This window comes from Mustela nivalis, assembly GCF_964662115.1.
Source record: "Mustela nivalis genome assembly, chromosome: 13".
In the NCBI taxonomy this organism is placed as follows: Eukaryota; Metazoa; Chordata; class Mammalia; order Carnivora; family Mustelidae; genus Mustela; species Mustela nivalis.
This window is the reverse complement of record NC_139032.1, coordinates 3,134,079-3,142,624: the sequence shown is the minus strand read 5'-3', so window position 1 is coordinate 3,142,624 and position 8,546 is coordinate 3,134,079. Positions and strand designations below refer to the sequence as shown.

Sequence of the window (8,546 nt, the reverse complement as noted above, 5' to 3'; positions counted from 1 at the left end):
CATAACCCCACCCCCCTCTCCCAACCCTCCTCCCCCCAGCAACCCTCAGTTTGTTTTGTGAGATAACGAGTCACTTATGGTTTGTCTCCCTCCCAATCCCATGTTGTTTCATTGATTCTTCTCCTACCCCCTTAACCCCCCACGTAGCCTCTCCACTTCCTCATATCAGGGAGATCATATGATAGTTGTCTTTCTCCAATTGACTTATTTCACTAAGCATGATACCCTCTAGTTCCATCCACATTGTCGCAAATGGCAAGATTTCATTTCTTTTGATGGCTGCATAGTATTCCATTGTGTATATATACCACCTCTTCTTGATCCATTCATCTGTGGACGGACATCTAGGTTCTTTCCAGAGTTTGGCTATTGTAGACATTGCTGCTATAAACATTCGGATGCACGTGCCCCTTCGGATCACTACAGTTGTATCTTTAGGGTACATACCCAGTAGTGCAATTGCTGGGTCATAGGGTAGTTCTATTTTGCACATTTTTAGGAACCTCCATGCTGTTTTCCAGAGTGGTTGCACCAGCTTGCATTCCCACCAAGAGTGTAGGAGGGTTCCCCTTTCTCCGCATCCTCGCCAGCATCTGTCATTTCCCGACTTGTTGATTTTAGCCATTCTGACTGGTGTGAGGTGATATCTCATTGTGGTTTTGATTTGTATTTCCCTGATGCCGAGTGATATGGAGCACTTTTTCATGTGTCTGTTGGCCATCTGGATGTCTTTGCAGAAATGTCTGTTCATGTCTTCTGCCCATTTCTTGATTGGATTATTTGTTCTTTGGGTGTTGAGTTTGCTAAGTTCTTTATAGATTTTGGACACTAGCCCTTTATCTGATATGTCGTTTGCAAATATCTTCTCCCATTGTGTCAGTTGTCTTTTGGTTTTGTTAACGGTTTCCTTTGCCGTGCTAAAGCTTTTGATCTTGATGAAATCCCAGTAGTTCATTTTTGCCCTTGCTTCTGTGGTCTTTGGCGATGTTCCTAGGAAGATGTTTCTGCGGCTGCGGTTGAAGAGGTTGCCGCCTGTGTTCTCAAGGATTTTGATGGATTCCTTTCTCACACTGAGGTCCTTTATCCATTTTGAGTCTATTTTCTTGTGTGATGTAAGGAAATGGTCCAATTTGATTTTTCTGCATGTGGCTGTCCAATTTTCCCAACACCATGTATTGAAGAGGCTGTCTTTTTTCCATTCAACATTCTTTCCTGCTTTGTCAAAGATTAGTTGACCATAGAGTTGAGGGTCTATTTATGGGCTCTCCATTCTGTTCCATCGATCTTTCCAGAAATCCCGCCACGGGACTTGCCGCCTGCGCCACCGCTGTGGTTCCTGTGTGCACACCGTGGCCAGTGCCCCCACCCGCCCTCATCCGTGCCCCATGTCCATCCTCACTGGAATTGGGCGGATCTCCCACTGGCCCTCCCAGCTCGGTGATCCCGATGGCACCGGAAGACACTCCTGCTACCACGAGCCCGAGGCCCAGAGCCCGTCTCCTCAGGCCCCGCACAGGGAGCCCTGCAGGAGCTGAGGACCGCCCGCCCAGTCGGACCCGTGGCAGAAGCTTCCGGGAGGCAGAGGGAGCTCCGGAAGATGGGGCTGTCTGCGGACTTCATTCTCAAAAACGGTCGTGGTGCAGAGGGCTCCCCATCCCTGGACGTTCAGGGATCCGGATGGTGACGGGAGCCCCAGGAAGCCCCTCAGGCTCTTCCATCCCGTGGGATGGGGAGCCCACACGCCGGTGGCAGCCGACACGCCAGTAGGAAGAAGTGGCCCAGAGCGTTAACGGAAAACTTAACTTTATTCCCCATTTACACACGGTGCCTCAATGGGCTACAGCCACCCCACCCCCACAGTCATGGCCTCCCTCCCTCCCTCCCTCCCTCCCTCCCTTCTTCTCCCCCTCCCTCCCCCCCCTCCCACAGCCATGATTAGCACCAGGATGAGAAGGACCCCCTAGGCTCCTTGGGGGGCCCCGGGGTGTGCCGGCCGTGGAGCGCAGGCCCACTTCTCCCTACTGGCTGCAGTGACGCTTCCTTCTCCTCCCTGTGACCAAGGAGTCACGCCTTCTCTTTGCAGGCTGTGAGGGGTGAACCAGCCCCACAGCCACGGCCGGCCTCCCAGACACCCTGAGGTTGGCCCCAGGCAGGGGCATCTTTGCCACAGAGGCAGGACCCTCACACAGAGCTCGCTTCCTGGACTTTGTAGCTGGGGCGGTGGCCGGACCGAGGCCTATTCTCTGAGGAGAGGGGGCCCGTGGAGCCCCCTGCGGCCCCCAACCGCCAGGGCTGGGGATGACTGAGGCAGGAGCGGGGCTCTGGGAGAGCCTCCAGGGCAGCAGCCTGTGCTGAGAGGCCAGGAGGAAGGCCAGGCTGGGGAGCTCCTCCTCGTCCTCACTGGACCCATCCACCAGCCCTCGAGTGTCCCTAGCAGGAGGGGCCTCTCTGAGAAGCGGGGCATCTCTGGGGCCCGGTCCAGGGGCGGCGCACCTTTGCCCCTCTGGAGGGGCGGGGACCCGTCGGGCCCTGGGTGCAGGGGCCTCCTGTCGTCCGGGACAGAGAGCAAAGGCTCCGGGCCCCGACAATTGTTTCTGTGCTCGGCCATGCCTCTGAAGGTCTTGGCCGTCGGTGTCTGCTGGGCAGGCTTTGTCGCTGACCCCCAGCCCCTTCCCGGGACCGGTCTCGTGCTCAGCACTGGGGCCCGACCGGGCCGTGCAGAGACGTGGCGGTGCCTGCACACCCTCCTCCGTATTCAAGGCCGCCAGTCTTTTCTCCACCAGCTGAGGAAAGAGGGGACAGTGACTGGCCAGCATAGGCCAGTGAGACGGGGGCATGGGACGGTGGCACCGGGGGAGGCAGGGAGGGTGACCCACGAGGCTGTGGCTCTGCTGACATCCCCCTAGTCCCTCCCTCCCTCCCGTCCCAGGCTGCCCATCTTCCATTCCCATTCTCTGCTCTGTGCCTCCCCGACGCTGGCCTCCCCAGTGCTGTGATTCACAAGAAGCAAAGGGGGACAGAGTCATGTGGGTCTCTGTTTTGGGTCCCCTCCTCGGGCTCACCTGGGACCCCACTCCCTCCCCCTGCATCGCCTGGGTCCCCTGCATCCCGCAGCTTGCCTGGAGCCCGTCCTTCCCCGGGCTCACCTCTGCGGGGCTGAGCCCTTCCTCCTGCTCCAGTTTCTCAGCCAGGGCCAGGAGGTCCAGCTGTGGTTCCAAGGACAGCAATTCCGCCAGGAAGCTGGGGTGGATGACTGCCTCCACCTGGGACAGAGGAAAGAGGCTGGGGCCAGACTTGGCAGGGAGCCCCCTGTGAGCCAGGAGGGTCGGCAGGAAATGCGGAAAAGTGAAGACACACCCATCCTTCTCCAGACGGTGGGAGAAGTTTTCACATTACAGTCACTGGCCTCTCTCTCTCTCTCTCACACACACACACACAGACATGCATGTGTGCAGACACACACACATTCACACATATGTGTACACAGAGAGACAAAACCTGGACATGCACACACACACCCCCCCCCGCCAAAACATACGTGCACTCTCAGACACCAAAGGACATACCCCTAGGCCGACACACACGTGAGCGGACACACAGGACCACATGCAGACATACACAAAGACATCCACACAAGGCACAAATCCACACGCACAGGCCTCTATGCGCACACCCATGGGTATGCACATGCACAAACACACACGAACACACAAACACGATGCTTGGGCATGTGTGCACACATGTCCACGTGTGTACACACGCCTGGGCACACAGCAGTATACACACATGCCTGCACGCACGTGGGCAAGTACATAAGGATGCACGCACACATGCGCACACAGCCCAGGAACAAGGAAAGCGCTTAATGCCAAAGGCCTGGGCTCAGCCCCGAACTGGGCGTTGGAGTGCCAGTCCCTGGAATCTTCCAGACACCAGGCTGCGGGCCAGCGCACCTTGGTGATGAAGTCTTCCTGGGAACACAGCTCGTCAATGTAGCTCAGGAGACCCGGGTCCGGGGAGGTCGCAGCCTCGTCCTGCTGTGGCTCCTTTCCGTCCTCTCCCCATTCACCTGCCGGGCCCCCCGGGGCTGAGCGGCCAGGCCCCAGCAGCCCCTCCATGATGTCCACGTACTCTCTCACAGCCTCTGCAGGGATCTCCTTGGGCGCCTTGGTCTGCCGGCGCCGCGGGGGTCGGTGTGGCTGCAGGCGGGAGGGCTGGGCCCTGGAACCCGCCTTCCTGGGCACGCACGCTGAGGCAGAGCGAGAAGGAGGGAGGAGGCGTGAGCGGCTCGGGCAGAGCAGTGTTAGGGGCACACTGATGTGCCTGGGGTCTGGGTCAGGGCCACCGGAAGCTATGGGCACCGTGGGACTGGCAGAGCAGGGAGGAGGAGTGTCTCATAGCCAGCCACGTGAGCAAGGGCGGACCCCCTGATCCTCCAGGGGTCTCCCCACAGCCCACTCCCCACAGCCCACTTCCCACTTGGTGCCAGGTCCTCTGACAGGCGTGGGGCGAGGAGTCAAGAAATTCACCAGGTCAATACCCGTCCTGACAAAGGGCAGCTGAGACCCCCGGCTGATCTGGTCAAACGACCAATGTCCCCTTGTGGGAGCAGTCACGACCCAGGGACAGAGGCCTTTCCCTGGCCCCCACAGCCATTGGCCACCCGCGGTCATGGGGATGTGGGGGCCTTACCTGGCTGCGGGCCCGCTTCCGCGGCTGGGGGCCCCCGCCGTTCAGGCTTCGGGGGCGCTGGGGGAGGCAGGCCCTGGGCCACCTTCACCCACTGTAACTTCCGCATCTGCATCTCCTCCTCCATCTCGAATTCCATGAACCTGGGGGTGAGGAGGCCCAGGCCGCACTGAGGAGGGGGCCCAGCCCTGGAGCCAGCAGGGCCAGCAGCAGGTTGAGGGACCGGGAGAGGCGGGGCCTTGGAGGGACGGCCGTGGCCCCGGCCACCAAGGAGGAGGCAGGCGGGCTGTCCGGCGCATCGCCTCCACCACCCCCTCAGGGAGTTGAGTCGGAGGGAGTGCGACCCCAGGCGAGGAGGCCTCAGGATCCCCAACCCCGTCCTGAGACCTTCTGGCGGACCTAGGGGTGGGTCCAGAGCAAGGGAAGCTGGAACCGCCAGGGAGGTGGGGAGGGTGGCCCTCTGGGACAAGCGAGCATCAGCATAGCCAGACCCTGCCCCCGGCCCACTCGCCCAAGAGCCCCGGGCCAGAGAACCTGACTTACTTTCCCGCCATCTCGTAGTAGATGAAGCGGTCAAAGTTGCTTTTGCTCTGCCACTCCTGCACGGCCCGCCGCACTCCCTCTTCCAGCGTCATCTTGGGCTTCAGGCGCGCCAGGGTCCGTAGCACCGGGCTGTAAGGCGTCGGGGTCAGGGGCCGGCTGCAGTCCGGTCACCCCCAGCCTTCCCCGGATCCTCTGGAGCCCGTGTCCCCCACCCAGCATGAACGAGGGCTGGCAGGTGACAGGGGGTGTAGGGGTGTGCAAATCAACCTTCACCACCACCACGGTCACCGCCTCCCACCACACCAGCCCTGGGCTCCGGGCACCAGGCTACTGTCCACTGACAGGAGCAGGGACGGGGTGGCCTGGGAAGTCAGTCCTTCTGGACTCTGCCTCTTGTAATAATATTCGCGGACATCAAGGTGCCCAGCAATGAGTCCAGCCTCTGCAGGAAATGCCATCACCCCGTGTTCAGGAGGGACCCCAGATGCCAAGGCCAGGCCTGCCCGGTCAGAGCTCCGCAGGAAGGATCCCCCACCCTCACCCCTACACCACCTCTGCTCCCTCCCCTCCAGTTCTGAGGGATCCTCTGGGACAGCGAGGGTGGGGCTCGCACAGGACCTCTGCTGGCCCTGCAAGTCCCAAGTCTCCTCTGCTGGGCTGGTCCCCTGGCCGTGAGATGCCCCAGGCCCGGGTTGCATGGAGACAGGATGACCAAGAGTGCGGCACCCAAACCACAGCCGCTCCTCTGACACCCGGACCCTATCTGCCTGTGAGTCCCCAGCGACTTTCACCGTGATGTCTCTGCAAGGTACAGGTTGGCTGGACAACCCCCCCCACACACACACACACCGCCCCAGTGTTAGTTGAGATGCGTGACTGACAGGTGTCCTGGACCGGAAAGTGCCTTCCTAGAGCAGGGTCCCGGCCCCGACCTTCCTCCCAGCGGCCCTAATTCACCGCCCTGTGTGCGCGCCCCAAGGTGGGCCTGCGTGAGGGCTGAGGGAGAGCCGAGGCCACTCACATGAGAAAGCAGGAGAGAGCTTCTGCGTCGGGGCTGTGCGGGAGGTGCCTCCGGGCCAGCGACTTGAAGCGCTGCCAGCGCCTGAAGTTCTCATAAACACTCTTGGGGTTACAGGAGTCCTGGGGCGAGGCCGTGGTCCGGCTCCTGGAAGCTCCGTGAGGCTGTGGCCTGGCGTTGACTGGGGGCACGACCGTGGTCAGCTGCGCGATTGGGGGCTGAGCCGGAGGTGGAAGGCTTGGGGCCAAGCCTCCCTTGCCGGCCTGGGAGCCCCCACGGGCCGAGGCCGGCATGCTGGTCTCCACCGCAGAGGCTGTCACGAAGATGGGTGCGGGACACGCAGCACCCCCACCGAGGGCCCCTGGAGCACTCCAGCTGAGGGGGGCCGGAGTTAGGACGATGGTCTGAGTCTGGGGGGTCACGGAGCACCCCTGTTCTGACCTGACCTGCACAGTGACATTGCAGGTCCCAGTCCCACTGGGGCCAAGGCCAGCCTCTCCTGCCACCAGCGGAGTCCTGGAGAAAGCTGGCAGCACCAGGGGGCCACCAGGAGGGAATGGCGGGGTCAGGAGGGGCGGCGGGTGCTGGCCCCAGAGTGGCCGGTGGGGGGCGCCGGCAGTGGGTGGGGGGAAGGGCCGTGCCATGAAAGCAGACAGGGAGGCTCCCGGGTCCGTGGCCACATGGGGTCCCGGCACTGCAGATGCTGTGGACAGAAGGAAAGGGCCGGATGGGGTCAGAGAATCCGCAGCCGGGAGGGAGGACCCGGGATCCCTTGGTCCCCGGGAGCAGAGCAGTGAATCCCGTGGCTTCGCGTGAGGGGCATCACAGCCAAAGGTGCAGTTTGCCAGTGTCCCAGAGTCATTTCCATGCTCTGGCCTCCCGCAGGGAACTCCCGCCCCCGCCCCTCCCAGCACGTCATCCTGTCAGCCCAGCAGAGGCCGTTGGGCCAGCACTGCCTCTGAGAACCAGCCACGGACCCCCCCACACGACTCTCCAGCCTCACGGGCGGCCTCCCAAGACTCGGGTCTGGGTGGAACCCTGACCTGTGGGAAATGGCCTCAGCAGCCTCCCTGGCCGCTGGAGACCTTCTGCAAGGTCCATCCTAGGCACCTGTAGGGGCCCTGTGAACAGACAGCGTCTGAACCGATCGGGCCCCTCTCCCGCCAGCCTTCCGGTCCTCGAGGCTCCCGGCGAATCCCACCCTCTACTCCCCCGCCCGGCACAACCGAACAAGAACACTTGACCTGGATCTCTGCCAGGAAAGCTCCCCCCAAACCCTGCGGTAAGCCCGTCTCAGAACCATCCACACACCCTGGACACAGGGCCAGCCTGGGTCAGCAGCCCAGAACACAGGACAAGAGGAAGCAGGTGGGAACTGCGATTCCTCAAGAGGGGAGCGACCCAGAGCAGCTGAAGAGCCCGAACCCTACCTTGAGGCCACCTGGTGCCACGACCCTGCCGAATCCAAGACAAGGCCTATGAGGCCTGGGGGCACGTGGGCTCAGAGTGACCACCGGCCCAGGTCTCGGGCAGGACACGCCATTGCACACTGGGCCGCACACAGTCCCATGGAACGACGTTCTGGCTAAGACCGGCCTGTGCCGCCCTCATGACACACTCCCACCTCTCCCTGCCCCGTGCCCAAGGAGGCGTGTGTCCCCGGAGAGAATCGGCGAGACTGCCGCCATCCTTTCTCCCCACACACAGGGCGTTTTCCCCGACAGGGCCCGACCCACCTCCAAGGAGCCCCTGCCCAACGTCCTAGCAGGTTTCTGCAGACTCCCAGCCTCTCAGCCCCCAGGCCGCTGTCCCTGGGGGTCCAGTGCGCTCCCTTCCTCTACCTAACGCCACCCAAGTGCCCCTGGCCGGTGTCACATTTGAATCCCAAGGGCTTCAGGGGTGGCCTGGCCCCTGACACGTCCAACCCAAGCCCAAGACTCACCTCCTTGGAAAGCCATCCGCACAGGCAGAGGACGCTGCCGCCTGGCAGCCTCCACAGTGACAAAAGTCAGGTCCGGGCCCCACACGGTGAGCTGCTGCAGGAGAGACGCTCAAGACCCAAGCCAAGGCCAGGAAAGTTTGAATCTAAACAGGGTGAGAATGCATGACCTCATGACATTCTGTGGCGGGGGAGGGGCGGAGGGCCCCTGCCCTGGCTGGCGGTGGGGAGACATTCCAAGAGTCAGGCTCTGGTAGGTGGGCCAGAACCCCAAGTTCCTTTCGAAGGATAAAGGGACCGCACAATCAGGGAGCGCCTTTCCAGGCAGTTCAGACACTGTTTTCCAGATTCACCGCA

The 8,546-nt window shown here is 61.7% G+C and overlaps 1 protein-coding gene across 1 annotated transcript; it reads right to left on the bottom strand.

Annotated features, from left to right (window-relative positions):
* Positions 1-263: 263 nt before the first annotated feature.
* On the bottom strand, positions 264-8,286 carry LOC309845844 (NUT family member 2G-like). Its single transcript, XM_082694197.1, has 6 exons — positions 6,254-8,286; positions 5,233-5,361; positions 4,693-4,832; positions 3,954-4,249; positions 3,147-3,263; positions 264-2,783 (listed from the first exon to the last, which is right to left on the bottom strand). Exons 1-6 carry the CDS (start codon positions 6,892-6,894, stop codon positions 2,019-2,021), a joined length of 2,088 nt encoding a protein of 695 aa, XP_082550323.1. The 5' UTR covers positions 6,895-8,286; the 3' UTR covers positions 264-2,018.
* Positions 8,287-8,546: the final 260 nt, after the last annotated feature.

Bases quoted from the DNA above. Each gene is read 5' to 3' on its own strand.
- LOC309845844 (XM_082694197.1), bottom strand. From the start codon at position 6,894: ATGGCACGGCCCTTCCCCCCACCCACTGCCGGCGCCCCCCACCGGCCA. The intron at 4,833-5,232 runs GTAAGTCAGGTT...CCTCACCCCCAG, and splicing joins TACTACGAGATGGCGGGAAA to GTTCATGGAATTCGAGATGG. The intron at 4,250-4,692 runs GTAAGGCCCCCA...GCTCTGCCTCAG, and splicing joins GGAAGCGGGCCCGCAGCCAG to CGTGCGTGCCCAGGAAGGCG.